The following is a 16,072-nucleotide window of genomic DNA, read 5'->3' on the forward strand; positions in this document are numbered from 1 at the left end:
ACTAATGTTTCCTTTGATTTTTCAAAAAATAAATAAATTCCATTTAATACTAATCAACCATACACACCACATATATAGTTGATTAGTATTAGTGTAGACATTTTCTATTTAATATATTTAAATCAAGATTTCATGAAATCAGACCACACACGAATATTTTAATTTCAGTTGGATTTAATTTTTTAGTTTTATCTTAATTAACAACTGCCACGTAGATTTTTATATTATTTTATATTTTCTCAAGGGTTTGGATAGAAATATATATAAACCAGTCTTTCAATATAGAGAGAGAAAATTTCACAGACAGGAAATCAAAACCCAAAAACACTTCGTACACTTTCTCTCTCTTCACTGTTCGGAGGCCGCAATCACTCCTGTATCCTCCGACCCACCCGCCGATAACCAGTAAGAACCCTATTCTTCTTGCCGGTTGGGAATTTTCCAGTTTTACTTTACCAATTTCGGCTTTTTAAACCTTTTTTCGATTGACTAATTTGTGAGTAATTGTCTACTTTTTTGCCATGTTTTATTCTTTTCTTTTAAATCTTGCTTTATGTGTATATTCCCTTAAGAATTGTTAGTTGATTGTGATGATGTTATTGTTCTTTTGATTCCCAGATTTAGGGTTAGGTAAATGGGTTTTCTACCGCCGTTAAGATCGCCTTATTTCCTGGGTTTTTGTTGAATCGAGCAAGATTGCGTCTTTTCTGATTTGGGTGTTGTGAAACTTTTGGTTCTTGAGGTGCAATTTGGCTACTTTTGGTGGTTGTTACTTTTGTTTGATTATATGGGAATTTTGGTTCGGGTTTAATACTTGATTTGTGTGCATAGGTTGGATCTTATTTTGTGGTTTTTAATTTCTTTTTCTAACATGAAATCTGGAATGTGATCTTGTTGGTTATCTTGGGTTTATGTGTTGTGCTTGATGGTGGAATGGAACATATTATGATGATTACTTTAAAACTGAGAATGTTTTGGCTTTTTGCAGGTGAAGAATTGAAGGGTTTCTTCTGTTTGATTAGATGGGGAAGAGTTCGAAGAATGGTGCGCTCTTCAAGGACAAGGCGAAAAATCGCGTTGATGATCTGCAGGGTATGTTCATGAACCTGCAATCTGCAAGGAAAGAAAGTCGAACTTATGATGCTGGGGTGCTGGAAGAGCAGGTCCACCAGATGCTTCGTGAGTGGAAAGCTGAGCTCAATGAGCCTTCCCCTGCCTCTTCTTTGCAGGCAAGAACCAACCTTATGTCCTTTTAGAGGGGTGTGAGGTGGTTTTAGTTTCCTTTACTGTCCACAATGTCCATGTTGTGATATTGGCCGGTACACATCAGTCTTAAATTAATGTGATCAAATTTTGATATTTCTATGTCGACCTGCATGTGTCTTTATCTGAGTGTGTTTGTGATGTCTAATGTTATGTTTGATTGAAGCATCTTGAACAAATGCTTACAAATTTTTGGATTTATTACACGTGCAAATTTGAATCACTTCAAGAGTAATTGTGTCGGTCTCCATTATGGTGTAATTGTGTGCAATCATGGTAGCTACTGTTTTAAGTATGTTTCTGTGTTCAAGCCTTTGTTTATAGTTTTAATGCACATGAAGTTGTAGTGTTTATCTTAATACATGGTGTGCAGGGAGGAAGCCGTATCTCATCAGACCTCTATAGGCTGCTGCATGGTGAGGAGGAAGATGATGCTACCAGTGCATTAGCTGCTCCTAAGCCTGAGCCTGATGCTCAAAAACAAGATGTTACTGGTTTCCAGGAGGTAATTATTTTCCTTCAGATTATTTTGTTCATGTGATGGACTCTTGACTGTTATTGTTTCTGACAGAATGAACCTTCTCCGAATCCATTTTAGAATACGGTTGGTTGGTTATTCAACTTAGGAGTTTCAATTTCATTGTAGTTCGTGTATTGCTAGACTCTCCATCTTTGTTTTATTTGATCCAGTCTCCATCTTTTATTTTCCCAGCTTAATTAATAGTTGACTTTTTGTTGCAAATAGATTAAAAATAAAAAAATGTGAACTGAAATCATTGGTTGTTGATGCGATTTTGATAGCTGAGAATCTGCGGAGAGAAGTATTACTAATGTTAGCTGGTGCTATATGCGTTGGATCCGTGGAGGGTGGTATTGAATTATTTTGGGATGCAGTGGTTGATGCGAGACTCTTTCAGAGATGTGTTATACTGCTGGTTAGTTAGAAGCAAGGGAAGATAACATAGGGTGGGAGGTTGTGCACGTCTAGCTCTTATGTGGGTAGTATGGAGAGAGAAATAGGTGAGCGTTAGATGAAATTGAAATGATGTTGTACATTCGAGGAATAGCCTTCTGTCTTTGATTGCTCTTTTGTGCACCCTTAAATTCCTATTTGTATAGACGACTGGGTGTCATTTGTAGAGAATCATATTCTTTTGTAGAGTCTCTGCCTTTTGGTGTATACCTTTTGTATGCGGGAGCTTTTCCAATGTAAGTAACATTATTTACCTTATTAACAGAAAAGTGATCCCTTGATATGTGAAATACTCTTTTTTCTTGTCCTGGTAGACCATAGTGTGGAATTTCATTACATTTATTGGTCGTATATTCTTGTAGACTAGGTGCTTAATTTGGTATATCTGAAACATGTAGTTTTCTTGTAAATTGAATCTAATATTTGTTATATAAAATTTTCTCTACTATTGCCTTCATTAGTTTCTTTGATCTATTGCCCCCTGGAAGCTTGCAGACAAGAGTGTACATGGTTTGGTTTGGATAGGTTTTCCTCTAGAAGGAAACCAAACCTATTAAGTCGGGTTTTCAAATGTTATAACCAAGCCAATTAAGTTGGTCTTTCATCTCTTCGGTTTTGGTCCCAGAAAGTGCTTTTGGAAGTATCTCAAAATTTGGAAACTGTGAATGTTACTCAGTTTTCCTTAGTCCCTCATTACACATTAATCAATACTGTCGCACCAAATTAGTTAGGGCCAGTGTTATGTATCCGTTGTATCCATTCTGCTCTATTCAAAGGATCAGGATAGCTAAACTATTTTCCTGTTGACCTTAAACCCATCAGGATAATTTTCCTTTAATCCCGGCTGGGACCAGTTGTGCTTTGCAAAGTTCACAGATGCTGAGTTCTCTCTCTGTTACATATGTTACATAAATTTATTCGTACCATTTGCTGGTTGTGTCTAATTCCTTTTTGCTTAAAGGACTCAAGATAGTAGTTGACTAGTGACCACTTTAATCTTCTTTTTGATATAGCTGGTGTGGTATTGTGGACTTGGAAATGCTTTCCTCCAAATTGTGTCCTCATAATGTATTTTGTCATGACTGACCATCTTGTTGAAGTTTTACTTCTTGCTTCAATTTGATAATCCGTTTGCCGACATTTTCTTTTTCTAGCCTCAGTCTCCAATGAATGTCACTCCTTGTAGAGACTTCTTGACCGTCCTTTTTCAATTAGCTTTTCTTTTGAATTCTTTTTTCTCTTATCAGTTTCACCCACTAATTTTAGCAATGAATCCTCACTAGTTAAGTGATGTGTTTTCTGCAGGGTTTCAATGCAACGCCGGTGCTGCAGGATCAAGGTTACCAGTTGGTTGATGAATGCAAAAATACGCCTTTAGTCGTCAACAATGCAGGGATTAACAACCTAGGCGTTGCAACACAATTAGATTACCATTCTTTTGATCTGCACCAAGACTTTGATCAGTTTGGATTTGATGCTTTAAATCTTTGTCTAGAGGATGATTTGTCTCCTATTCAGATTAGCCCTCCACCCTCTGCTTTCCTGGGACCTAAATGTGCACTTTGGGATTGTCCTCGACCTGCGATGGGGTCAGATTGGTGCCAGAAGTCTCATGACTACTGCAGTGACTATCATGCTGCTCTTGCGCCTAATGAAGGCTATCTTGGAAGACCTCCAGTTGTTCGACCAATGGGTGTTGGCTTAAAGGATAGTTTACTTTTCCAAGCTCTAAGTGCTAAAGCACACGGGAAAGATGTTGGTGTTCCAGAATGTAAGGGTGCTGCCACTGCAAAGTCCCCCTGGAATGCACCAGGTTAGTGTGCCAAGACAGTTCTGTATTTCTGATTGCTGAATGTCATATACCAGATCAGTTTATTCTTGTTTTGTTTTACTTGTAAAATCTGATAACGATTCGTTTGCTTGTGCTTCTGCAGAGCTCTTTGACCTTAAAGTTGTTGTGGGTGAAACAATCAGGGAATGGCTTTTCTTTGATAAGCCTCGAAGAGCATTTGAAAGTGGAAACAGAAAGCAGAGGTCACTGCCAGATTATAACGGGCGGGGTTGGCATGAGTCTAGGAAGCAAGTGATAAATGATTATGGAGGGCTGAAGAGATCCTACTATATGGATCCACAGCCAATGAAAAATCTGGAATGGCATTTGTATGAATATGAGATCAACAAGTATGATGCATGGGCCTTGTACAGATTGGAGCTTAAACTTGTTGATGGGAAGAAAAGTCCAAAAGGGAAAGTAACGAATGAGTCAGTTGCTGATTTGCAAAAGCAAATGGGAAGGCTCTCTGCTGAATTTCCTTTGGAGAACAAGCGCTCTGCTAAAGGCAGAGGAAAGGCCAACTCAAAGGATGTTGGTACTAACGGGCCTCCTGCTCCAAATCAAACTGTTCCCGCTATTGAAGGGTTTGATTATGTGGCCGGTGCACTTTTCCCTGATTATCTTGTTGATAATACAGGTGGCTACTACATAACGTAGACTGGATAAGCAGTTGGATGCTTTTAAAATAAGTTGCATTTTGTCTGTGTATTATACATCACTCTCATCCTTGACTCAACCTCCACTGGTGGCTGGAGTTAAACGGAGGTTCTTGTTTCCTCCTTATAAGGCGGAGGCATCTGTGGAACCCCTCCTGTTTCCGTAGGTATATTTGTCAATACATCGTTGTCATCAAGTGTTGTTACAGTCTAACCTCGAAGCATTTTTAACTGCTTGAAAATGAGGTGGATAATCCCAGTTTACTTGTTCAGTTCACTTTACATACCAGCCAAGTTATGAAAGTTAAATGGTTTTTGTGTCTGGATTCAGTGACGACGAGGAATGGTCATTAAGCTTTACTGATCTGCCTCTGTTTTCACCTGACGTCCATTGTAGTTATGACTTACATAGGAATGACAGTTTCATATGCATGGTTTAAGAGTTCTACTCGGTGTGGAACTTTGCAGTAGTAAGTGAAAAGCTTTATATGGTGCTTACAATTCATGGATGGTAATATGTTGGATTATTTTTAGTATAAAGTATCTATGGATGTGATGAGTAAATGAACAAATGATTATAGCTTTTATCGACAGTTTTGATGTAAAAATTAGATGACATTTATTAGAAACAAACGAGAGATAATAATACAAATAAGAGATGATTAACTATAATAATTTCTGTATACTAATTATAAATAAAATTGTAGTTACACCGTACTTAGTACTTGTGTTAGTGGAAGATAGTAGGTCTTCTAATGGAATGGTTGAGAATTTCCGAAGAAGACTAATTTATTTTTACGACGGGTTCTGTTGTGCCCATTTGGGAAGCAACCGAGCCAAGAGAGAATTATCAAGGAGATGAGAAATTGAGTCCAATTAGGATCTTGCGCTGTCTTGGTATTATTATCAAGTACATGAGGCATAGGGCACATGAGGTAAATAAAATATTGGGAAAAGGGTCAAAAATACCCCTCAACTTTGGTTTATTAGTTGACTATACCCCTGCCGTTAAAACAAAGTTATTTATGCCCTTGCCATTACCAATTTCACCATTTATACCCCTCAATTGACGGAAATCCCCAAATTGACTCAAATTAACCAATTTTACTTAAATTACCCAATTCTAACTCGATCCGACTCGATTCTACATCAACAATCACAACCAATAAGGAATAAAGCTTACAACTTTGTCATATGACGAATGAGGTCAGTGTCACATAATTGAAAATCTGAAACACAAACAATACTTCGAGAATACCCAACAATACACCAGCAATAACATCGAATACGAAATGCCGTCCAAGAAGTACCCTGGAACACGACTTGGTTGCAGCCCATCCGATCACAATAAGCATCAAATAATCCACAATTAAATCATATTGAAGCTGAATCAAAACATCCCGAATGAAATCGGATGATAGATAAAAGAGAGTAGCAATCATGGAAACTCTGGATGAATGTCCACTGGGAAAGGACCAGTGGTCGACGGCAAAGGAGAGAAATATGTTTTTGTTGTAAACGGGTCGGGGCCTCCGAATAAGGTGTTTTAGGGGTCCGATTACGATAAGGTCAAGGATGCCACCGAGGTGAAAACTGACTAAGATTATCTTGGAATTTTTGCTATCGGAGAAAGCGAGAGGGTAGAGGAGTAGTGAGAGGACTAAAGGCAAGAAGAGGAAATCATCGCCGGAGATCTCTAGGGTTTTGAGGAAATAGTAAGGGAGAATAGGGTGAGTTAGAGTGTAAAGACGGAGGGAGATGGCGGTATCAAAATCGACTATGCGGCGGAGTAAAGACGGCGCCGGCGACTTGTGGGGTTTGAGATCTTTTAAAAGAATGGGTAAGGAAAATGGGTTAAATGTTTATTGGGTTAGGTTTTTAGACGGGTCGGGCATTGGATTTAAAATGGGGAATGGTTTTTTTTTTTAAATTTGGGTAAATTTGAGTCAATTTGGGGATTTCCGTCAATTGAGGGGTATAAATGGTGAAATTAGTGACGACGAGGGTATAAATAACTTTGTTTTAACGGCAAGGGTATAGTCAACTAATAAATCAAAGTTGAGGGGTATTTCCCTTTTCCCTAAAATATTTTATACACATTTGTGGCACATTACAACTTATTTACATGTTTTTTTTGATTTTTTTAGAAAAACTAATTACTAGCTTTAATTAAACGTGACACTGCCTTTTGATATTTGAACAAAGTTTCCTATCGATGATGGTACATAGCACAAGCAAACTTGATCATATGGAGTAAAATTCAATCTCACACGACCTGTAATAGCACATTCAGAATATAATACACGATAACAACCATATCTATTTCAAACTATTTGAACATAGAAAGCATGTCACACATGGAGCTTTTTTATCAAACCCAAGAGGCTTTCGTAACTTCAGGTACAACTTTAGTAATGAAACATAGAAATATCAACAGAACTAACATCAAAGCTTAAAGTCAGCTTCAGATCATCTCAGGCTACTGTCTACACAACTAAAGCAGACTGTCACTACTCACTAGAACCTAAGGACCATCATCGTCTTCAAGGTTGTTCACACGTTCGCACTCGTCAATCCATTCACTGTATCTGTAAGTTTTCAGCAAAAAGAGTATGAGAGGGATAGGGGTACGAAGGAAGGACAGCAAGACACAAAGCAATGCTAGATGAACTTACATGTCAATCGCCTCTGTCAGTGCTGCAGGATAAAAAAAGTACCAACTATTAGCCAAACAATAAAACCATTACTGAGAAATCCATTAATGTTCAATTAAAAAGCTATTCTATGAAGCATGTAACGCTCATCTAAAAGATTGTGTCGTAAGAGAGGGGGACATTTTTATCATTTATTTTAGATTGTAACACGCCTCTATCTACTCCAGTACGCAGGCTAAGGACAGAATAATGTGCTAAAACAAACTTGAAACAATTATATGCAGCTTGTCCTTTTGATAACTAAAAAATCCCAACAGCACAGCTCAAAATTTGTAGGTATTAATTAACCCACGGAGCACATCTTATCTTGTATTCTTTATCTTACACAAGGCCTTAGAGCACATCTTGTACTCTTTTATCTTACAGAAGGCACATCATGCAGAGAACTACAATTGAACATAATAATTGATTTGATCATAAAAAAACAATGAGGTAGAACATAAAAGGAAATATCTTTAGTTTCTTTTTCCATCTCTTTGAGTTGGTCCCTCCCATGATTTATGTTGTCAAAACCAATTGAACCATCTTTTTCAAAATGAATCAGATTCAGTGAAACAATAAATAAATTAATAAATGAGAAATCACTAGATATACCTGTAACAGTGGTGCTGAAGCTCTCTTGACAAATCCTGCAATTTGCCTCCCCAATCAAGTTCTTCATATCACTGGAAAACAGGCAAAGTGCAAACTTGAGCATTGACAGAGTAAATAAACGTCCAACCAAAATTGAATGGTAGAACACACTTTAGCTGGGTTACTGAACTTATTCATCTGACCTATAGAGGAACACACAGCTTATTCCTCTGCTACTTTTGGCTACAGTAACGATGGGCTTCATGGTTTTGATTTGTGTGTGTGTGTGTTTATAATTATCAAGCACCTTCTGCAGGGACTATAGCTCACCCTTATGGACTTCGGAGTTATCACCCACATCTACAAGTATACCTCCAAAGAATACACTATTTCCAAGAGGGGTATTTTGATGTGCACAAATTCAACCCCCAAGGAAAAGGATTGATAGTCTTCTAAGGAAGTCTAAGTGACAGGATCTAGCAAGGAAAGGAAAGTATATAATGGTAAACACATACTGGTATTGAATCACAATTAAATATCCTTCTATCTTTAGCCACAAAGAAAATGTCTAAAATGGTGCACAGGTGAGAAGGGAACAGCCCAATCTAGCCAATGGATATGCAGAAAATAACTTGGACACAGAAATGCTAACGTAATTAATTTACATGCGACATTCGACGCTGGTGCCGTGGCTACAGAAAGGACAGCTGAAGACAGTGTCAAGTTTGTCCATTCTCTTCTTAGGAGGCGGCTTTGATTTCGACTTCCTCTTCCCCATAGCTCAAGCAACTGTAAGACATAAATTTAGGAACACAAATCAGCAACAAGAAGCCAAGGCAAATTATTAATGGGGAGTGTGACACTTATAGCTCTTCTGCACCCAGTATTAACTGGTTCCATCTCAGTGAATAATAAGTTAATAACCGTCAAATTTGAATTACTTTACTTCATTGCACCATGATAGCAACAAAGAAGATCCTAGCAACTATGCTGATCTTACATAGCCTTAAATATTTTGCAAAAAAAAAGGTGAGATATTCAAACAAAAGAAATTAGTTATTCTATCTAATCCCACGGAATTACTTGTGCCACCTTTACGACCTTCTTCCTTTTTGTCCATGTGTTTCATAAAATAAGGAAAGCCGTAAGCTGGTACTCGTGTTCTTATCTAACTAAAGATTCAGTAACTGCCAAAGTGATGAGTATGGATAAGTATCATAATCAATAAATGACTCCTCAAATAATCCATTAGGTATGTGCTTCAAAAGTTAGAGAAGAGCACTCGCAACATGATGCAACTTGCAAGATCACAGAATATACAATCAAACTTCAATCAAAAACTTGCTCCAGTTATTTTGAATCCCAGTAAAAAAAAGAGGTACATTAGATCATAAACAGCATGAAACTTCCAAAAATTCTCTTGAAACATTCCAAGTACAAGAACGTCAAATCAAGTGCCATTAAATAATCATACACCATATTTGGGAACACAATCAAGTCCGAAAAGTCGAGCAAATCTCCAATCAACAGATTCTCTAGGAAAACACAAATAACATAAGGCAATTCCGTATTCAACCCAGAATTCATAAAATTTCCCAAAATACGAAACCCTAGAGTTCAACTAAAAAATTATTTCTAGCGATTCGCACCAGGCAAAAAAGCAAGACCAACATAATTTTGGGAAATTCTCAAAGCAGAATCATGGAATATCAACAATTCTTTATTTTTAGCCATAGCAAGAGATTATACACCTGATGAAGAACAGAGATTGATATTGCTTTTCGTTATCTGCAAAATTAAGATTGAAATTTTACGAGAAAATTCTATTAAAAGAAATTCAGTGTACAGAGAGAAAAAAAAAAAAGGGAGCTCACCGCTACACACTCGGTTCTTTGTCGACTCTTGGAAACAAAAAGAGACTAATATATTTATAATATAGTCCAAAGAATATTCTAAAACCTTAGTATGTACAATCTCGGAAAGAAAATTAGAAAACTGTTTTTTGGATAGTCTCAAAAAACATACTATCTATATTATATAAGAGATTTAAAAAGGAAATAAAATTAATAGAGATATTAACATTCGAAAGTATTATTATTAAAATAAAGAAATTCTGAATATTTGTGTTACTTTCGAAACGCAAATCACATATACTCCATCCGTTCACAATTAATTGTCATGGTTTCCTTTTTTAGAGTCAAACAATAAGAACTTTGACTAACATTTTACGATGTATATTTTCATCATATTGATATGCAAAAAATTGCAACTTAACGTATTTTTCGTATAGTTTTTGAATATTTAATTTTTTTAAAAAAAATTATTTAATTAATGTAATCTAATTTAACTTTAAAAATTAGTCAAATTAACTTTCGAAAAGCGCAACATGACAAATAAAAGTGGACAGAGGGAGTATTAAAGTGGATTTAAAGAAAGAAAATAAAAATAATAAAGTCAACATAGATAATAGATGAAATTTTTAAGGGAAAAGGGTCAAATATGCCCCTAAACTATGTGAAAATGTCTAGATATACCCTTCGTTTGAAGTTTGGCTCATCTGTGCCCTCGCCGTCCAACTTTTCGCCCATATATGCCCTTGTAAATGTTAGTTGCTTTGCTGAAAATAACTAACTCATTTTTCTTTTCTTTAAATAACAAATGAAACTGCCACATGTCATTTATTTATATTAAAAATGAATACACCTCTTTTAAATAGAATATTCGATCCGTAAATCCTATCCGACCCAAATTTCTTTGGTGGATATTTTACATAAGTCGATAAATCATATCTGACCCAAATCCCTTTGGTCGGAGAAACGCCATCTCCAACCAAACCCATCGCTTTCTCCTAAAAGAAAAACACCATTAAAGGTGAGCTTCGAGCTCTAACCATGAGCAAACAATAGAGCTCCAATGAGCTCACTAATTCACACAACCTCGGACAAACAACCACCAAATAGCTCCGACCACCACGAGCTCCAGAACACCACCCCCAAGGTAGCCGACAAAACACCAACCCACACACCACATTGGTCTGGCAAGACAGCTAGCAAACAACCCCAAAATAGTTGTATTTCAAATGTCAAATGCTATCTCATTTTAGATCTGGTAGGAGGAATTGAAACTCCGATCACCTTGGGTCGGATATGATTTACGGGTCCGATATCCTATTTAAAAGAGGTGTATTCATTTTTAAAATATAAATAAATACCCCGTGGTAATTAAAAAGGGATGTGGCAATTCCATTTGTTATTTAAAGAAAGGGAAAATGAATTGGTTATTTCCAACAAAGCAACTAACGTCTACAAGGGCATATATGGGCGAAAAGTTGGACGGCGAGGGCACAAATGAGCCAAACTCTAAACTGAGGGTATATCTAGACATTTTCGCATAGTTTAGAGGCATATTTGACCCTTTTCCCAATTTTTAAAGCATACAAATAAAAACCAATGAATATTTATGTTATTTTCAAAAGATCCTTAATTTAAATAATATATATTAAAATAGATTTAAAGGGTGAAAACAAAAAATAATAAAGTCACATGTAAAAAAAAAACTTTTATAAGCATACGTAAAAAGGAAATGATAAACATTTATTTAAAACAAATATTTATTAAAATTTGATGGATAACCTTTTTTCCTTTTAGAGCTAGGTTTATACCATACAATTTCTAACATCATACGAGTTTTTTGCATAACAATTAGAAATTCGGTATTCATTATTCTTCTAATTTTTTTCTTTAAATTTTTATCAAGGAGTTCATCATCCCCATGTAAAAATAATAATATTATATAGTAAAAAATGAATATTATATAAGAATAACAAAATAATGTGATGATAGCCAACACAGGAAATCGCATACGATGATAGATATGATGGTTAATTAGATGACTTGTTTAATTTTACTAAACAAAAGTTATTTTATGTATAATTAATTTGTATTATGATATAATTTATAACCTAATAACATAAAGAAATCACATCTAGATCCAAGAATTGAAAGAAAATTGAGAGATACAATAAATACGGGTACGCAGGATATGAATTAAATGATTTTTATCTTCACAATGAGTTTTTTTTAAAAAAAAATAGTAATAGTTGAGTGATTTTGTTGTTCCATACAAAAATGACTTTGGTAAGTTATTTTTCATAAATTGGATGACTTAGTTATCCTAAATAATGCAAGAATAATTTTGTTGGGTTTCACCCTTAATTATACGTCTCGGGTTTGAGTCTTTGATATGGAGAATTTTTTGTTGGAAGTAGCACCCTCAAATGGGTCTTGAAGTGCGCGATCAGGATTTAGTCAGGACTTCATTGTGGACCCAAGACACCGAGTGGAAAACCAAAAATAAAAAACTTTGTTGGATTATTTCCTGTAGTTGGATGACTATTTAAGAAATTTACTCAATAGATTCATGATATATGTGACTAGAAAGTTTTCCAAACTTAATACATGAGACACTTCATTTTCTTGGTTGATGATTTTTCAAGAATGGTGTGGTTCTATTTTCAAGCCTATCATATCTGTTTACATTACTTACCTAAATCGATATGACAACTAATTTTCAGCAAGATTACAATAATAACATATATCTCATAATATAATCTCATAAATGAGGTCAAAATGATAGAATATACGTAAATATTATCCCTTTTTTTTGGAGGACAAAAAGACTATTTTCGACAAACAAATCAATAGATGAAAAAGTTGCCAACACACTCAAAGTTAACCAAGATGAAATAGATTATGCCCACATCCTCTTCTTTCATAACTTATTGGGCGATTCCTGGGCTGATTTGGGCCGTCCAAAATTACGGGTTGATTTGGGCGGCAAATATGGGCTATTTTGAGCGACTTTCGTTGAGCAGGCCCATCAGTAAATCATCTCATGCACGGCCCCTTAAATTATTGAACAACTTTCACAAATAACAAACATAAAAATTGCTATATTTGTATGTTATAGCTATAGTTTGCATAATTGCGCTCCATAGCAAATTTTATGTTTGCTATGGAGCTTTTGATTTGTACAATTCGCTAGATATATTCACTTTTATACAAATTGTTCAGTTTTGTATAAATTCATTTATACATTGGAATTTGTATAATAAGATTTGTATTTGTATAATTATAAGTGTATAGGACGAAAATATATGTATTTGTATTTGTATATACACTTTTCTCTCGCTTTATACAAACACAAACACATTTTATACCGAAATGTATAAAATGGCTAATTGTATACCGAATTAGATGACAAAAAATGGGATGTTTGCTGCGAATTACAAATAAAATAAACTATAGCTATAACATTTAATTTGAATTAATAGTTTGCTATTTCATACAATTTTTCCTACATTATTCATGGGTCGGACGGGTCACATAAATTTGGGCCAAGTTTGATTGTAATGAACTAATGATTATTTTGCTTGTGCCAATAGTTCGAATGGAGACGATCAATAATATATATATATGTATATTGTAAACTAGAAATATCATAGTTAAAAGTCTATTTACTAACAAATTTAGAAGACAAAAAGAAAAATGAAAATGTGATACTTGAATTTTTGGGTAGACATGAGTGATATTTTAGTAGGTAAAGTTAACGCAAACGTTATAAATGAGACTTAAATGTAGAGTATGTTATAGGCATATGTTAGACGGGATTTATTTTTTATGTCAATGATTAAGTGACAGTATTTCCATATCAGTTATATTAATTAGATAAAGATCGTTCCACTGTATCATTAACTGTGAAATCTTGACATTAATTATTATAATAGTCATAATGATTGGCCAATTTTTATGAAAAATACTACTCCTTTGTCCAACAATAGTTGTCAATTATTGACTTGGCACACCCCTTAAGAAATTATAAATAGAAGAATAATTTTACTATATCGCCCTTTCAGGATAATAAATACAATGTCTTGAAAAATGTAATAGGAAAATGACTATAATTAATGATAAGGGTAAATTAGGAACTAAGTGTAAAATTATTCATGGATTTAATAAAATGGATAAGTATTGTTGGACATATTTTTAGTATAATGGACAAGTATTGTTGGATAGAGGAATCGGAGTAGTAGGTTTTTTCCTCGCAAAAGTTGCTTCAAGATAAACTTAATTGAATGAAAAAAAAACTTGATTTAGATGTGTTCAATAGGGAGAAAAAATTAACAGAAAATATTTTTCATTTTTTTTTGTTCTATTGGTAAAAGATTTTGAAAAATATTTTGTCTATGAAAATAAGTTCATTTAAAAATGAGGAAAAAATGACTTTCTTACTAGAAAAAATAAATTCTACAAAGAACAATCCACATGATATTGTATCGTCCCTCCAACACACCTGATCACCTTCAAGGCTTCACCCCAACCCCGTAACCTCACACCTCATATCCCTACCTTCACCTTTAATTTCATAATATTTATCTAAATTATCTATTTAAATGTTTCTTGAGTAATATTTTTTATTTGCCTATCAAACACAACACACTAACGAGAGAGAGTTGCTTCAATGATAAGCACCCCTTACTTCCCAATCCTTAAAATGGAAATTCAAGTTACCAAAAATACAAAAAAGGGTAGAAAATCCTAGAAAGGGGTAAAAAAAATTAACAAAAAAGGTGTGGAAAATTATAAAAAAGTATAATTTTGCCCTTATTTTATTAGTATAAAAATTAATGGAAAAAGGGACTACAACGTGAGAAATACAAATATTCATCGATAACTGAGTTAGAGAAAAATACTTTGGATTGAGTGTGAAAAATGTAGAATTCTCACGTAAGTATATGGAGAAATCAAAGATTGTATTGATGATTATAATGTTGAGTTACAAGCTCCTTATAAAAGAGAAGAGTCCTATTCTAGTTATACTAGGAATCCTACTGCAACACAATTATTTACATGAGTAGTATTATATTACAAGTCATATATCTTATCCTAGTCGACTCCTACAATATTCAGTAGCTTAGTCGTACATAACTTAGGATTTAGTAGTCTAGTCCTAGTATGACTCTAACTCTAACTCGTCAGCCTGCTTCGATGGACCTGTTCCTTCGACACGTTCCATCAGTTTTCAAGCTTCCTTCAACACTTCCCCTCAAGCTAGTGAGTGGAGGAACTGTAACTCCTTTCTTGCTGCGAAAATCAGAGAAAACCTGTTTTGTTAAGGCTTTGATATGAATATCAGCTAGCTAATCCTTAAACTTCATAAATTGAGTATGAAGTTGTCCCCTGGCCACTTTCTCACGAACAAAATAATAGTCTATTTAAACATGTTTGGTTCTAACATGCATAACTGGATTAATTGTCATGTACAAGGCACTCATATTATCACAATACAATGTAAGAACAGATCGAAGGAACACTCCAAGGTCATGAAGACGATACAAAATCCAAGTCATTTCTGCGGCAGTGGAGGCTAGTGCTCTATACTCAGCTCCAACACTCGATCGGGCTATTGTGGTCTGTTTCTTGGAGGTCCAAGAAATACAATTTGAACCTAGGTAGATGTTATAGCCTGTAGTTGATCTCCTAGTTGTGGTACAACCTTCTCAATCAGCATCTAACTAGCCATACAACCTACATGATTATTGTGAAATAATTCTGAGTCCAAAGTGTAGAGTACATTTGATGTACCTGAGAATCCTTTTTACCTCTTGAATATGTTCAATGTTTGGGCTTTGCATAAACTGGCTTGCTAAATTCACAGCATGAGTGATATCAGGGCTTGTGAGGGTCAAATATTGAAGGCTCTTACTATCATTATGTACAAGGATGCATCTACAAGACTTCTCATAGCTTCATGCAAACCATGTTTTTGAGCCAAAAGAGTGGCTACGGCCTTTGCCAAAGTCATCTCTGTCTTGGCCAGCAGCTCAGCAGCATACTTGCTTTGATTTATGTGAATTCCTCCTTTGAAATACTTCACCTCAACTCCTAGAAAGAAGTGTAAAGATGCAAGATCTTTTATAGCAAACTCCTTCCAAAGTTATAGAACCAACTCTGAGACATGAGATGGATTACTTCCTGTGACAATAATATCATCCACATAT

General features: G+C 35.0%; 3 protein-coding genes across 3 annotated transcripts; 1 reads left to right on the forward strand and 2 right to left on the reverse strand.

Moving 5' to 3' along the window:
- Window positions 1-292: 292 nt before the first annotated feature.
- On the forward strand, window positions 293-5,171 carry LOC102585134 (transcription factor VOZ1-like). Its single transcript, XM_006364260.2, has 5 exons — window positions 293-405; window positions 989-1,229; window positions 1,637-1,768; window positions 3,542-4,049; window positions 4,171-5,171. The coding sequence occupies exons 2-5, from the start codon at window positions 1,023-1,025 to the stop codon at window positions 4,725-4,727; spliced, it is 1,404 nt and encodes a 467-aa protein (XP_006364322.1). The 5' UTR covers window positions 293-405; window positions 989-1,022; the 3' UTR covers window positions 4,728-5,171.
- A 702-nt stretch (window positions 5,172-5,873) lies between these two features.
- On the reverse strand, window positions 5,874-6,567 carry LOC102588332 (probable lipid phosphate phosphatase beta; the record flags this gene model as incomplete). The annotated part of the gene is made up of 1 exon (XM_015303877.1): window positions 5,874-6,567. A coding segment is annotated over one exon (651 nt), but the record flags the coding sequence as incomplete, so codon positions are not given.
- A 456-nt stretch (window positions 6,568-7,023) lies between these two features.
- Window positions 7,024-9,988, reverse strand: LOC102585461 (transcription elongation factor 1 homolog). The gene is made up of 6 exons (XM_006364261.2): window positions 9,888-9,988; window positions 9,765-9,801; window positions 8,679-8,802; window positions 8,035-8,105; window positions 7,402-7,423; window positions 7,024-7,314 (listed from the first exon to the last, which is right to left on the reverse strand). Exons 3-6 carry the CDS (start codon window positions 8,789-8,791, stop codon window positions 7,251-7,253), a joined length of 270 nt encoding a protein of 89 aa, XP_006364323.1. The 5' UTR covers window positions 8,792-8,802; window positions 9,765-9,801; window positions 9,888-9,988; the 3' UTR covers window positions 7,024-7,250.
- Window positions 9,989-16,072: the final 6,084 nt, after the last annotated feature.

The sequence above is a fragment of the Solanum tuberosum genome, unplaced genomic scaffold, assembly GCF_000226075.1.
Source record: "Solanum tuberosum cultivar DM 1-3 516 R44 unplaced genomic scaffold, SolTub_3.0 scf00476, whole genome shotgun sequence".
Classification (NCBI taxonomy): domain Eukaryota; kingdom Viridiplantae; phylum Streptophyta; class Magnoliopsida; order Solanales; family Solanaceae; genus Solanum; species Solanum tuberosum.

Bases quoted from the DNA above. Each gene is read 5' to 3' on its own strand.
- LOC102585134 (XM_006364260.2), top strand. From the start codon at position 1,023: ATGGGGAAGAGTTCGAAGAATGGTGCGCTCTTCAAGGACAAGGCGAAA. The intron at 1,769-3,541 runs GTAATTATTTTC...TGTTTTCTGCAG, and splicing joins ATGTTACTGGTTTCCAGGAG to GGTTTCAATGCAACGCCGGT. The intron at 4,050-4,170 runs GTTAGTGTGCCA...GTGCTTCTGCAG, and splicing joins GTCCCCCTGGAATGCACCAG to AGCTCTTTGACCTTAAAGTT.
- LOC102585461 (XM_006364261.2), bottom strand. From the start codon at position 8,791: ATGGGGAAGAGGAAGTCGAAATCAAAGCCGCCTCCTAAGAAGAGAATG. The intron at 8,106-8,678 runs GTAAATTAATTA...CCTGTTTTCCAG, and splicing joins ACCAGCGTCGAATGTCGCAT to TGATATGAAGAACTTGATTG. The intron at 7,424-8,034 runs GTATATCTAGTG...TTTATCCTGCAG, and splicing joins CTTCAGCACCACTGTTACAG to CACTGACAGAGGCGATTGAC.